Raw genomic sequence first — 14862 nt, 5'->3', positions numbered from 1 at the left:
TTGTTACGTTTTTCGTGCTGCCTTTTCGTCCGTGTTCTTTCCCCTTCCCTCACCTTCCACCTTTCTAGCCAATCGGAATGCCTCACTTGCTCAAACTGTTTGAAACACCCCTCACCCGCGACCTCTCCTGTAGGGATGAGGGAAGTAACCCTCCCTCACAGAAGTTTTTGTATAAAGGCGCAATGTGAAAAATTAAAATACAGCCCTGAAGAAGGAGTTTCTAACTCCGAAACTGTTGGCAACAAAAACGGGAAACGTGTCAGTCGACTTCTTTCACTATATATATATATATATATATATATATATATATATATATATATATATATATATATATATATATATATATATATATATATATATATATATATATATATACGGCGATTTTTTACTCTCCAAACTTCTCTCTCTCATTATAATCGTGACCGCTTTATAACAGAATATATGTGGTATAATATAATCGTAAGCGTTGGGAGTATACCCACTGAACACATCTTCCTTTGAACACTCCGGCCTTAGTTATAAAAACACACCGTATTGTGTGACCAAAGTCGTCTTTCGCCACCCTTTTTGTTGTTTGATTCGTCGTTGTTTGCCTATCTGAGCTTCCAATATTTTATTAAGTACTTACCTCTTGAAGTGCGAGTTTAGTCGCAGGTATTGATGTTTGTAATTGTACCGCGCAGAACCAGCATGCAGAAGTATGTGGTTGGCGTTTCAAAAGCATTTGAGATACTCGCAGGTGGAATTTCAGCTCCATATTCCCGAAAAACATTAGTAGCAGTTTTAAGAAGGCACTTAGCGAACTGATATGCGGCTCCAAGACCATGGAAATTTCTGTGTACCAGGTCATTACCGCGACGTAAGGCATTATATAGCTGGCTAATGTTAAGGCAGGGGCAAGTGGGTTGATGGTTGCGACAAAAGAGAACCGCGGAAGTCAGGTAATACAGAAGAAGCGAGACGCTAGAGCTGACTTACAACGAAATTTCATTTTTACACGTTGCATGCATGCGTTCACAGCCAAGAAATGCTAAAAAGAACCGGAATAACACAATTGGTTAAACGAATTAACATAAAGCCAGCAAATAAAATATGGTTTTATTCTGTTGTATCAAAGTATGATGTTTCACATCATGTTTAATTAAACATTACGGGCAAACCATTTGTACTATGTCAAAAGACATTCATTTGTAGTATTTTTGCGCGCCTAGTATACACTTGACAAAGCAAGTGAACGTTTTTTTAATTAAAGGAGGGAGGTGCAAAGTCTATAGCCTGGTGCTTGTACTGCTTCGTGGTCGTTTCAGGCTTCCAGCGCCAGTTTGGTTCGCCCTGCGAGGGCAGAGAAGTGCTGCGTACGAGCGTCGGTACTGCCGGTTCATCACAGCATACACAAGCGGGTTGATGCAGCAGGACATCCACGACAGAATGGACGCGGTAACATGAAGCGCTGGGTCCCTGCAAGAGAACGAAATTGATTCGATCCCCATGTAGTAAACAGTCGGAAAGCACCAAATCAATGACGGAATCCTAAAATCGCACAATCTCACAACGAAGTCTTGTAAAATATACCAGGAAAATGTGTGTGCAATGGGTTTTTTTTCAGATTTTAGTCCAGGTTTAATACGACAATAAAAAACTATTATCTTCAACTAGGCACCTCGCGGGAGTGCTGTCAATAGAGCTTTCTGTACTACGAACTTCTCCACAGCCCCTGTCGCGGTACACAGCTCTTTTTTTTTCGGAGTAGTGGATGCACATTGTGCAGAATAGAAGTGAGCCTACGGTCTTCGAACCTTGGCGCCGGTGTTTTCCTTGCTTCCAGATGTACCCCAAGCCATGTCGCGCCAGTAGTTACCAAACCCGTTTTCGTAGTATTTAAGTAAGCTATACAGCCTTTCATAAGCCAACTCGACCTGTTCAAAATCGCGTAAAAGATCGCGCAGAAATGCTCCAGCATGTGCGAGTTGAAAGCAAACGCACAAGGAACAGAACTCCCGCTCGTGCTATTCCAAGAAGACCAAGAAACAAAAGGTAAAGAAAAGGAAGCGCACCGCCCCAGGAGAAGGAGAGCGAGCACTGCGATGGCGGGAAAATTGAATCGCATTGAACAAGCGTCGGTTCAGTTCTTCAAGAGAGGAGTGAGACAGAGACGGGAAGAGCGTAAGGGGTGGTAGCAAAAAGCGTAGAATGGCGCCACAGCCTGCAGGACGAATCACTGCTGTGCACATTCGACAGTCTTCACGATGAGTGGTAATACTTTAAGATTTTTTTTTTACTTCTCTGGGGCTGCTAGCAGTCCTAATCAAGCCTCCTTGGAAGTACATCAGGGCTGCCAACCGCAAGCTACTACCATGACAGCCAAATGCGAGGGATCGCATCAATCTACGCTACGATGCAGCAGCAACCGGAGTGTGGGAAAGAGGACAATGATACTCAGTGGTACGAAAGAAAATATACGTGATTTCAGCAGGCGCCTCGCCTGTGCAGTGAAGTTCATTTTACGTCTTGCCGCTGGTATCCAGTGATGTCCAGCACTGGGAAGAAAAATTCCCTTTTCTGGGGTCATAAATTCCCTATTTCGGAGCATTTCCCCCGCAAGTTTTACAAGAATTCCCTCGAAATTTCCCTGCATTCTCATTTTGTAGCTGATAGATCTTTACATGGATTCCTGTTTAGTTTTGGGCGCTGGCTAGCGCCACCTATGCCTACTTCATCCACCTGTGTCTCCGGACGCAGATTCCGTTCAGAGAATCAGCGTATCAGCGTGAATTAAATTTGACTACGTCTGGCGCTAAACAGCATTTGACTATGCATTGCGCGTTTTGTACCAAGCAGAATGCATACTTCGCATGCTAAAGCTTCAAGTTAGAGCTGCCCGTATGAAAGGCAACGAGAGATTGTTGGGTAACTGAGGTAATTTTAGCTCAGCGCCTACACAGCGAACGTCATCACTTGTTGCCAGCAGGTGGACTGTGGCGCACCCGAAATACTTTTTTGTATAGTGCGCAGAAATGCAGGTGAACAGGCTTCAGCCCTGAAGCCGCCACCTCTTCACGCTTTACTAGACTTTTCGCATAGGGTACCCTGATTTATGAACTGGATTGGAAGCGGTCTGAATGCTTGTGGCTTACGCGAGCATGACTGCGATTATTGAACATAAACCCGTTGAAGTGTAAGGAAACATTTTAATAGAAAACGAAGTAATGCATGATGAAAACCAGTCGGTGCACGCCGGAAAGTTCAACGACTTAAATTTCTTAATAACATATACCACGGTAAGACTGGAATAAACAAAGAACTATATTTAAAGACGCCTAGTGACAGGTCCGAACGGCGAGATCATATATATAAAATTAGGGAATATAATTTCCGATTCAATCTGCTTAAATAATCCTTTTTTCCCAACACTATTAACAATCGGAACGCCCTAAACATTCCAATATTCTCACATTATAATTTTTAATAGCCGTTGAAAGAGCATTTTGAGTTGACAAAATAACCCACACATTTGTCATGATGTATTCAACGAGTATTTACTTTGCTCATGTTCATTTTACGGTATTTATTACTGCTTTTGTTATAATGTCTTTTCTACGTTCCTTACAATGCTGTGCTGTAAGTGTTCAGATTTCTGTTGCATGCTGCCATGTGTAATTTTTGTTTGGTTATAATTTGCTGTTTTTCTCTATTTTGGCTCCTGTAACCCCCCTACAACAATGCCCAATGGGCGATGTAGGTACTTGTAATAAATAAATAAATAAATAAATAAATAAATAAATAAATAAATAAATAAATAAATAAATAAATAAATAAATAAATAAATAAATAAATAAATAAATAAATAAATAAATAAATAAATAAATGCGCGGTCTGGTTTACTGAAATTTTTCCTTTTTACTTCAAGACTTCTAAAATTCCCTGCATCTGCTTAAGATTCACTTTTTCCCTTTTGGGCAAAATTACTGCTGAAAATTCTCCGAAAATGAGAAAATTCCCCGCACGGAAAAACACTGGTGGTACCTTGCTCGGCAGATACGGTCGCCAGCCGTACTCACAACTAGCGCTGTCCCTCCAAACGCCTCTCCCACCGGACCTGATGATGCTGGCTGGCACCAGTTATGTGTCGCCTAACTAGGGAGGGCAAGAAATAAACGCCAGCCTCCCAAAAAACAAGAAAGGCCTACATTATGAGCTGATACACCATAAAAGCGCCGAAATAATAAATAAAACGCAGTATACAGCGGCAAACAACGTAATTTTCGAACTGCTTCTTAAAATTCCCGCCCGCTCCATCCCCGCCTCTAGCTCCCTCTAGCAAACCATGAAGGGCGCTCGCAGCGAAGTTAACCACCGCCCTTAAAATAGGTAATGATCTCATTTCACAGAACAGCCACGTAAGTAGGCACGCACTGAGGAAGAGCTGGACATCGTGCAGCCATGCCTACCCCAAGCTTAGCCACGCCGAAGAACAACCTATTAAAAACTATCATTAGGACAGCAGATCAGGAAGCCCTGAACCTCCCGGTTTCTATGGTCTCCGGAAAGTTCCACGGAGTGATTCGTTATAACCTATTGTAGAGAAATCAGCGAACCCACACCGGTAGCACCAAGGCAGCGGCGAAGGAAAAATAGCAATGGGTTATCATATGCAAGATTGGCATCATCTGGCGAAGAAACGACTGGGCACCATGATAGACAAATCACGGATCCAGCGGCTACCGTGTAGAAACTGTCTCCCCGTACCCCCAAAAAAACTTGGATCAAAAACTACACAAGTCCACGAGCGTCAAGCCAGGTTTAAATTCTTTGAAAAAAATTAGCAGTGGCTTAGCTCGGCAATGCCAGGATATACGTAGCGTAGGCTAAGTAAGGTTCAGCTGGTTATTCCTAGGTTTCCTGGTTGTCTAGGATTAGCTCATTATCATGCTTACTGCTGCTAAAACGATTTCCTATCCAATCGAATCCAATCCAATCCAATGCAATCCAGTCCGGTCCAGTTCAGTCCAGTCCAGGCCAGTCACTGCTGCTCGCGCATGCGCAGCAAGGCTATGGTGGCTAGCCACCCTAGCAGGGCCCTCCAGGAGCCACGCGAAATGGCTATCAAGCGGCTTCTGCGCAGTGTCAGACTTAGCTACTGCGCAACGGAGGCGCACAGCTAGGCACGCGCCGGCTCCAGTGCGTCTGCCGCGGCTATGACTTCACTCCTCTGGAATGCGCAGACCAGCGAATGTGCAGGCCCAATTCTCTACACACCCGTACTCCAATTGGATTGGATTTCAATCCAACACAGTCCAATTTAATTCAATGCAATCCAAACCAACCCAAACCAATCCAATCCAATCCAATCCAATACAAGCAAATCCAAGCCAATCCAATCCAAGCCAATCCGATTCGATCCAGATCCGATCTAAACCAATCCAATGATACTCGCCTTGCGCAGAACGGCCCTTCACGGCCCACGCGAAACTGCTCAACCTCGGCCAGGGTAGCTTACGCTACAAAAGTTCCATAGTGATGAAAACACCTATGCACCTACACCGCGATGTACGAAAGTACGAAGGCTGCAATTGTAGTTGGCAATCTTGATGACTGCTTGACCCTCCCACAGACGTGAGCGGAAGCGGAAATGGGAGCCATCCTCTTGGCAATCCAAATAGCGGAATATTGAATAGAAGCATAAACATAACTGCAATGTCTCAAAATGTAATAGAACTGTTGGCAGCAGGCAGAACCAGTAAATGCTTCGAAAGGTTCTACCATCTCTAATGATGAAAGTTCACATCTGTTGGCCGGCGATGACGGTCTGAGGAAAGGAACGAGGCAGCCGACTGACGCAGGCGAATTCACAAACCACGCCTGTTGCGGCCACGACTTCAAAACTCCCCTCCCTAGATATATGAAGTACGTCTGCAGTTCTTGTGCCTGAAAGCACGACCCTTCCCCTTGCTTGAAGGGAGGTGGGTCTCAACGCGGAATAATTGCAAGTCCTACGCATGATTAGCCAACACACATATTGGCTAATCTAGATGGGCGAAGTCAATTGAGGGGAAACATCAGATATTACCTCAAAATTCTCTAATCCTGACCGTATGCTAAAAAGAGGACTCAAATATCCCATATTCCACTTCTGTCGAGGTATGACAAGCAGCTTTGACCAAATCGTTACCCCGAGATCCGCGTGAGCTGATTGAGAGGGTAAGGGAAGGAGCTGCTAGATCTGGAGCTCCAGCCTTAAGCTCCCTATAATATATTAACCCCATTTTCTCAAACTCCCACTATTCTTACTCAACAAAGTTTTTTATCACTCGTTTTCTATAAACGCAGAACCAAAATGTTCAATGCGGCCACGACATTGCAGAATAAACACTTTAAACACTGACTCTGCTGCCTTCACGGTCAATCTGACCGAAAACCCGCCGCCGAAGCCTTTCGTGCCTACATCTTAACCACACTATCGCAGATGGCATGTGTCGTCTCTGTGCCATTGATATTACAAAAAACCTTGGTGTCAATTTTGGCCTCTTCAATAACATTTGCTGTATAAAAGTCATAAAGTGTAAATGCAGCAACTCCGTTCCGCAACGTTTCATAGGTGTCGAAGTAACTCTATCGGGTCCTACATCTTAAGACCTAAACGTAGATGTCATCTGCAACTTTTGTTGCATCTTTTAACTATTGCCCCAAAATCTGCTTCAGCCTGTTATTATGGCATGCATTCTGATTTAGTGTGTCCAGCAGTCTAAGCTGGCCACTGAGCTCAATTTATAGCTCGCTCTAAAAGTCTGGTATCATTTAAAAAGAAGTGAGAGGCGGGGTTGTTATCAAGAATAAAGGAAAACTGTGCTAGGTGCATCTGATTCATATTTAAAGCGCAGACAGACGTAATACAAGAAGTCGACTATACGAGTAGACAACCGATGCGGGAAACACTATGTAAGGCAAAACCAGTGGCTGCTTGAATGTGAGAGTGCATGATCATAAAAATTCGGCAAAAAGAAGTCGAATCCCGTACTTCATTGTAAAGCGCGCGAAGTGCGCCAAACGTTTTGTCGGAATGCGGCAGCGGAGTTTGCGCACAGAGATGAGATGTGCCGACTTATCCTGGCAGCTTACAAAATAAGCAAGTTAGGAGGTGCGTGCATAGCCCATTCGTCGATTACACTACAGGCCAATTAAAAGTTTTTGGAGGCAACACTCGAGGGGTCACGCGGTATGAAAAAATGAAAAAAAAATTGTTATCGTCCTGTGCTTCCCGCATGAATTCTGAATTACGAATTCAGTACAAGTTGCTTCATTCTTGCTTCATTTCAGTACAAGTTGCTTCAAGTTCTGAGTATTGCTTCAGTACAAGTTGCAAGTTCTGAATTCAGTACAAGTTGCTTCATTCTTGCTTCATTCTTGCATCAGTTTTCACAGAATAAACAGTTCATAGAAAGCACTCGTGTTGTTTACTTCTCGTGATGCGTTTATTATCAAAAGCTCTGCTTAAAAACAGGGTTGTGAAAACGTTTTGAGAAGTTTTGTGTTGTGTAGGTGTTTACTATGCCTATACATTTTATTGCAAGGTATTAGGAAATATGTACAAGTTTGGGCCGCTTCGCACCAGGGGTGCGAAGACTGGGAAAACAGTGAAGCTTGCGGCCCCAGCGAGCTTATTCTTCTCTCGGCTAAGTTTATGCGTGGTTACGCTTGAATGCTCAGTCGCGTTTTCTGCGTAATCACCTCGTTAGCCACCCAAATACCAATGACCAATCGGTCATTACATTATGTACAACGTACGCGTGCCCACCAGCTGTACTGTGAAGCCCCAAGAGTAGTTGAGAGCACAGTGGGACAAGCGGTGGCTCAAACGTTTTGAACTTGTTCTGTGGCCACCGTTCGGCTTGCGGGGTCTAGCCCGTGGAACACTCATTAAGAAGTTGATTAGCGTTAACGCTTCTCAGCATTTTGGCTTCTTTCATTTTGGCACTTATTCTTCTCTTTTGCCTGTCAAAACTGACCCAGTCGTCGCAATAAGCGATAGAGCGAGCCACCCCTGAGACGGGTTGCCAAAGCCATGCTTTAGGACTTCTATCTCGCCTCCGACAGGTGGCGGCACGTACTCCGCCCGAGCGCGGCGAGGCAAAGCTAAGGTGGTACCGGCCACGGAGCAAGATATAAAGAGGAGCGCCGACTGTGGTGCAGAAAAAATCTTTTGCTCGGGCCGATAATGTCCACGCGCCGCTGGCCGCCCAGCTTTCCCTTTGCTCTATTCCTCCTTCGTTCGCCCTCTTGTCGCTGTGCCTCTGTACATGGCTCTTCCCTTCTTCGCTCTCCCTAGAGGCATCTTTTCTTTCGCAGCGACGACTGTCTTATGCCTGTCCAACTATGCAGGAGGCATGCGTGCACGCGCGGAATTTAAACACCCGTGCGCGGCCGCAATAGACGGCGCAGATAATCGGGCGCCGCCGTATAAATGGCGAACGCTTATTCCCTATCAGGGAACGTTTATTCTGACATTATGAAGACCCACTAAAAATATTGTACAAACCCAGCAGATGTAAGACGCAACTGAACGACGACGACTTCAGAAGCACCAAAGAACGAGCAAGAGTAATATGGAACGCCACAACATACAGTATAGCGTGATTCTGCTTACGACGAATCGATGCAGCGCAAAGATTATCCTCTGTTGTTAGCCCGCTCTCCGGCCGCGTGCTTAATTATTTAGGCTGCTTCTGCGCACGAACAACGCTTACAAGGGTCGCCCGGAGTCTCCATCGGTAAACGGCAATGATGCACATTTCTGTGCCAATGACTGAATTGGACGGCTGCCCTGTTCTATCAACTATACAAAAGCACTGTCAGCTTGATAAGGAACCCACAAATATCAAACGCAATCTTCATTGTATTTCATCCCGCAACTTACCGCCCGATGTTCTCTGTCGCTCTGCGGTCGTGTTATCTCGTCGACAACACCGCGGACTCCAAATAAAATGCTGCGATTTGTATGGCTGCAATTTTTTGGCCTACCAGGGTTCCCGAAGTTTTTTAAATGCAGAGCATTTCTTAGCCTCGCCTCTTCCTGTGTCGGACAGCGTCCACAGCTCCGCGTCCGCAGCAGGTGCGCCTCTCCTCCTTTCCTTCTCTCTCTCAACAGCAGCTGGCGCGCGCATGCGTGGTAGTCAGCCCGTTCGCTCGGTCGTGGTCTCGGCGTAACAGGTGCGTGATAGCAGCGCGGTTGGGCGTGGAAGGGCGCGAGCTGCTTGCGCATGCGCGCTCTCCCCCCCCGTACTGCTCTCCCTCTACTGCGCGCGCTGCAAATATAAAGCGGCTAGCGGTCGCTCGTGCTTCAGTCACTGCGTTGCTCTTTCTTTCCTTGGTTGAAGCTCGCTCCACCCTAACGCGACTTTACTCTCCTCTCTCTACCCCAAACCAACACCAACGCAACTACGACCCAACTACCCACCCTAACGCGACTTTACGCGGCGTTAACCACCTCCAATGCTCTGCATTTACTCGTGTTCCCCTCGCGGGAAGGCGCAGTAATTTTTTTTCTTTAAGCGGCTGACCAGCAAAACGACCGGCTCGTTAAACCTTTTCTTCCGGCGAGTCATCACCGGACGAATTCAAATATCGCGAAATGAAGGCTTCTGAAAAGACCGCACTGCAGGGACTAGATCTTGATCAGATTGCTACGTCGCGGGCAGTCGCGGGTGATGTTATCGCATTTCTGTTCTTTTCTGATGAGCGTGTAAGTGCCGGCCCGTGTTCTAGGCATACTCTGTTTTGGACGTAAGTTGGAGAACTGCGAGAAAGCTGATGGAAATTTTATAATCGCTAGTGATCAGTTGCAGTTGCTCCTTTCGCCTTTTGTAAAACCTGTTAAAACAAAGCCGAATTGGTATTCACAAATTTACAAAACGGAGACACATTTTCGGCAAGCACTGCGCAAAAGATAGTGTCTCTATAGCAGCCATATGTTTGTATGTGGTCTCTACATTTTGTTTTCCCGCCGTGCAAACCAATCCTTAACGTATCTTTGCCGTACGGCGAATCAATTCCTTCGGTTCCGGGTTACCCAGAAGGTGCTGTCAAACTAGTTAATCAACTGTGCGAAGGAGGCGCGCAATGAACGCGAAGCGGCGCCAAAGCAGGCCCAAAGCAGTCCATGCCCAAAACTACCGTCGCCGAAGCAGACGACAGAGCCGACTGAATGCGTTCCGCCAACGCGCCCGCCGGCGCACGGGGAACGCCGGCCGCTTAGCCGGCCGCCCATGTGCTGCGCCATCTACATTGTGCTCCGCGAGTTATGGACATTAAGAGCCCGCCGGAGAGAGCGGAGTCGGCACCACGGAGCAAGATATGGTCGGCACTCCTGTTTATCTTGCTCCGTGGTACCGGCTCACGCGATAACGTCATGGCACGGTTTCTTGCGCACGTTCGCAGGCCCAACCACGTGTTTAAACGGCATGGCTTTTAAAATAAAATTATGTTTTAGATGCGAAGCATCTCATGCTCGGGGCTGTGTACCTACTTCCCTCGTTGTCGTTGTCCGCCGTCCACCGTCCGCACTCTACTGCACATGCCCGTCTCTTCAGCCCCGTCAGCGTTTGGGCTGACGTCAGCGCAGTCCACTATAAAAAGAAATAGTTAGGCGGCGTCCGGCTTCGATCCCACGACTTTCTGGTCGCAACGGGAGATGCGTGGCACTCTTCCCACTGCTCTACAAACCGAGACGGGAGCATGTGCTACGAACGCGCCTTATGTCCTTCACTCATTCAAATTACGTCAAGAAGCTACTGATACAACGAAGGCACGCGAAGCTGAACGTCAACGGAAACGATGAACTGAAAACTAATGGGAACTTCAGTCGACCCCATGGCTGCTTCGCATACTACTCAGGGTTCCCCTACAGGAAGATGGTGTAATTTTTTACTGGGCTTTTCCTCCCATCATCCCTCCCTAGAGCGACACTTGTTCAAAGCCAATTACGGCTTCTCTTGTTTGCACAACATGTCCGCGTAGAGTCTGCTTCCAAAGGGTGATACACAGCTACACCACCGGTGCGATGATAATATCGCCACTCAACTGAACAGGCGATGTCTGACCTTGATACGACTGATAAAAATGGCCAAAATTTCCAGGCAAGAACTCTTGCGTACATGGGTGACAGAATTCCAAAATAATAACACGCGAATCATAGGCAGTTTGAAAATATGATGAACGGAAACGGTATAGAACATCACAGAAATAATGACTGTTTCACTAAAACCAAGCACCGTCTCAAAAACCTAACCCGCATATGCTTCGTACTTCCGCCGCCACGGTCTTCATTCTTGCTCGGAAACTTAGATATAGGGTTTGGAAGGAAACATCGACTCTTAGTGAAAATGCCATGAAGCGCATCAGTAGGTATTTCTCTGTACGTGGCTATATATTGTTTTACGACAGATTTACAGGATGGCGAGTTTGGTTTTAGTGAGCTTACAATAAGTAAGAAAAGTTGCCAATAAAAGAGTTTGATTATAACAAACACTGTTGTTGGAAAAAAGGTGTTTACTTGTACTTTTAAAATACCCAAACCCAAGCGTCACAGCATGTCTGTCTTAAGCAAATCGGTTGCTAAAGCACCACCAAGTGTGTACAATGGCTCGTTGAGACAGCTTGAAGGGTGAAATTAACTTTTGCTTGAATGGTGGACACTCACGTAAGCTGGGCCTCGAGGAGGTTGGCGACCAGCAGCGGCAGGAAGCAGAGCAAGAAGAGCGCGAATATCGCCACCATGACACGAGTCACACGCAGCTCTTCACGCTGGAGTGGCCCGGGGAGGACGCTCACTGCACCGGCGTGTGAGGCCATCTTGAGGGAGCTCCGATGTACCTGCATTGCCAGCGAATATTACAAAAATTGCAGGAGCACAACATCCACCCACCTCTTGTTCCTCATGTGCTTAGTCCTACAGAGGAACTGTGCGTGGCTGGGTACCAGTATTTTAAACCCCCGTGTGCAGGGGTAATCATTAGCATTCTAGGGACATTATGAACGCGTGCGTGAACGGGGCGTATTATTTGCTTTAAAAATATGCCATCGGCAGGCAACGTATAGTTGAGACTCCAGAAAAGCTGCGTGCCTATGAAGAACTACAGAGGGAACATAGAAGGCAATATGCATGTCTACAAGCCAAGTACGCAGCGCTTCATTCACTTCAGGCTTCAAAAGTGTTAAGAACATTTCTAGAATCCCTTCCAAGTATCCACTGTACGAAAGCCGCGTGTACAAATCTTCACAAAACGTATTTATGATGTTTCAATATTCTTGTTACCAAAGCAGACAAGAAGTGGTCCATCCAGTTTATCTTGGAAGAATTGAGGCTACAGTTCCTTACAACTTCAATCAACCAACCACTGTGGCTAGGCTGTGCATATAATAAACTTTATACAAATCCATAAACTCTTAATCGCGAGAGGATAATTACACTGAAATAATGTGTCGATGCATGATAGTTGGTACTTCATCATGTTATGATAATTACACCGGCTGTGAGGATATGCCTTTGCCGAATTGACTAAACTTGGAATTGTGAATGCTACTGTGTACACATAGCCAAGCACCCTCAAGTGTGATACGAGAATTTCATGACCATGCACGTTGTGTTCATCGCCGAAGATTTGCTTTTAGGTGCGAAGCACCTTAGGACCACACAATGCCCGTCGGCGTCCGTGGATATGGCATTAATCGTAAAAAATCATACAAGCACCAGCAGAATTCGAGCCTGTGTCTGGCAGACCAGACAGAGTCTTACCCATTGGACTACGACCGTGAATTAGTACCCGACAGCCCAACGGCTTACTCCCTCGCCTTCACGGTACGGAGTACCTTAGGACCTTCCAATATCCGTCCGCTTCCATCCGTGCGCACACCATCATCAAGCGAAAATCAAGCGAAATTCAATTTGAGCCGTGAGTTGCAGTTTCATTTAGGGAATAATCAAGGTGCAACTCACGGCTCAAATCGAATGACGGTTGGGGCGCAAATCAGACGTCACTCGGGGCGCAACTTGCAGGTCATTTCGAGTCCCCGTACTCTGCACCCTCGCCATCATCCACGGAGTGGAGATGCTGCCATTTTTATATATCTTTGCCTGCCCGAGGTGTCAGCAACCTGCTGCCATGCCCCGACATTGGTAACGTGCATGCATATTTTTCAGTTCTCCCGCGTCTGATAAGGTCAGCGATATTTTAGCACCTAACTTCATACAGCCACCAAGAAGTGAATTCTATGTTGAGGAACTACAGGAATGAAATTAAACTTTCCGACAATTCCAGAAGTGCGAGTGGGCGAAATATTGGCATTCCGTGGAATTGAAAGGAATTAAATTGCGGAAATTTTTTATTCAACCGAACGAAATCGCAGTGGAGTGGCGCTGCCCACTTCGCAACACTGGTGTGCGTATGCGTGTGTGTGTGTGTGTGTGTCTGCGTGCGTGCGTGCGTGCTTGAAAGACCGTGTGTGGGTGTCTGTGTGCATGTGCGTGCGCGTGGGTGTGTGATTGCGCGTGCGTGCGCGTGTGTGGCGACATTAGATGGTACCAAGTAAGGTGGCGGATAGGTAGGCTCTGTGCTTTCCAGAAGAGTGCCTGCCACTCAAAGAGGCTGCACGAGGATGCATTATTTGGATGGGAGATGTGGCCCGTCACTGGTCGGCGATGGGAGTGGAGCACAAGGCGTCACTGCGGCGGCTACGTAGAGTCATTGTTGTTGTCTTCCTCAAGAAAGCAACTGCGGTATGTAAAACGGCGGGTTTATGCGCCAAGAATACAAGTAAACCTAATTGTATTCGTGAATTAAAATAAATTAAGAAATATAAACTTCCAGTCATAAAGAGTAATGCTTTCGCACTTACCCACGCAGCCAGCCTTAAGTGTCCGTGCGAACCTTCTATTTCGCAATAGTTGTGTTTTCAATCGTTGGCGTCCAATGGAAAACATTTTGCACTCGATTTTTCATAAAGCGCGAGACAGCAGCGCTAGCGAAGGAACTTGCCTTAGAGGAACGAAACCTCCTCTGCTCTTTTCCTGAAACTCGGCACCCTTTCCTGCACCATATAGACTGTGGACTCAGAAGGAGGCTAGCAGAGAGGATTCCACGCAAGCTAGAAACTCTTTACCACCGCTTGCGTCTCAGCGCAGCACTCACGAACTCTTACGGCCATCGCCTCGGTCTAACTGCATATCTCTATAGTGATAATTGTGGGTTTCCCAAAACAGTAGAGCACATCCTTCTAGAGTGTCCGGCATACATCCAAGAAAGAAATCCCCTCGTAGAAAAGATTGAGTGCCTCAAGATCGCATCTATATATTCTAAAGGTCTCCTAGGACCCTGGCCCTCTCCATCGTTCCAGAGAAAAGTGTTGCTTGCCTTATTTGACTATTTGGTGTTCCCGTACAGGGTGGGCACACCCTTTGAACGGTCGCGTGCCATCGCTATTGGGTCAAAGTGCACAACACATAGCTGTTTTCGTTGCCCACACGACTCAGAAATTCGAAATAAATACGATGATTGAAACTTTGTGAGTAAACCGAGTTGTGGTAAAAATTATGGCGCGGTCTTGCTCCAGTAACTTGCTGCGGAGGCCTGCGAGCGACCTAAAATGGCGGTGCCTACCTATACGTCTCTCCGCCCTTGCGACGGACGAGCGTAAACCGAAGCATCCTAGCAAAGAAACCAGCGGAGTGACAAGGCGGCTTTGAAAGACACTGATGACCAGACAGCAGAGATATAGGGAGAGAGAGAGTCGTGAAAGGAAGAACTTGGATCAAGTGGGCGCAGAAAAAGGGTGTTCGGTCATGGCCTTAGTATTGCGTCATATGTGGTTTCG

General features: G+C 46.5%; 1 protein-coding gene across 1 annotated transcript in view; it reads right to left on the bottom strand.

Annotated features, from left to right (window-relative positions):
* Positions 1 to 1083: 1083 nt before the first annotated feature.
* LOC144152080 (protein trapped in endoderm-1-like) overlaps positions 1084 to 14862 on the bottom strand; it is a 33504-nt gene continuing 19725 nt past the window's right edge. The window contains exons 4-5 of the mRNA XM_077683289.1: positions 11693 to 11865; positions 1084 to 1458 (exon numbers count right to left, since the gene is read on the bottom strand). Coding sequence (XP_077539415.1) covers positions 1269 to 1458; positions 11693 to 11865 — 363 coding nt within the window. The 3' untranslated portion in view covers positions 1084 to 1268. The remainder of the gene's footprint in view (positions 1459 to 11692; positions 11866 to 14862) is intronic.

This window comes from Haemaphysalis longicornis, unplaced genomic scaffold (genome assembly GCF_048455015.1).
Source record: "Haemaphysalis longicornis isolate Haplotype H1 unplaced genomic scaffold, Haemaphysalis longicornis Haplotype H1 scaffold_9, whole genome shotgun sequence".
NCBI lineage: Eukaryota > Metazoa > Arthropoda > Arachnida > Ixodida > Ixodidae > Haemaphysalis > Haemaphysalis longicornis.
The sequence above is the reverse complement of the archived record's forward strand: the minus strand, read 5'-3'. Positions and strand labels throughout refer to the sequence as shown.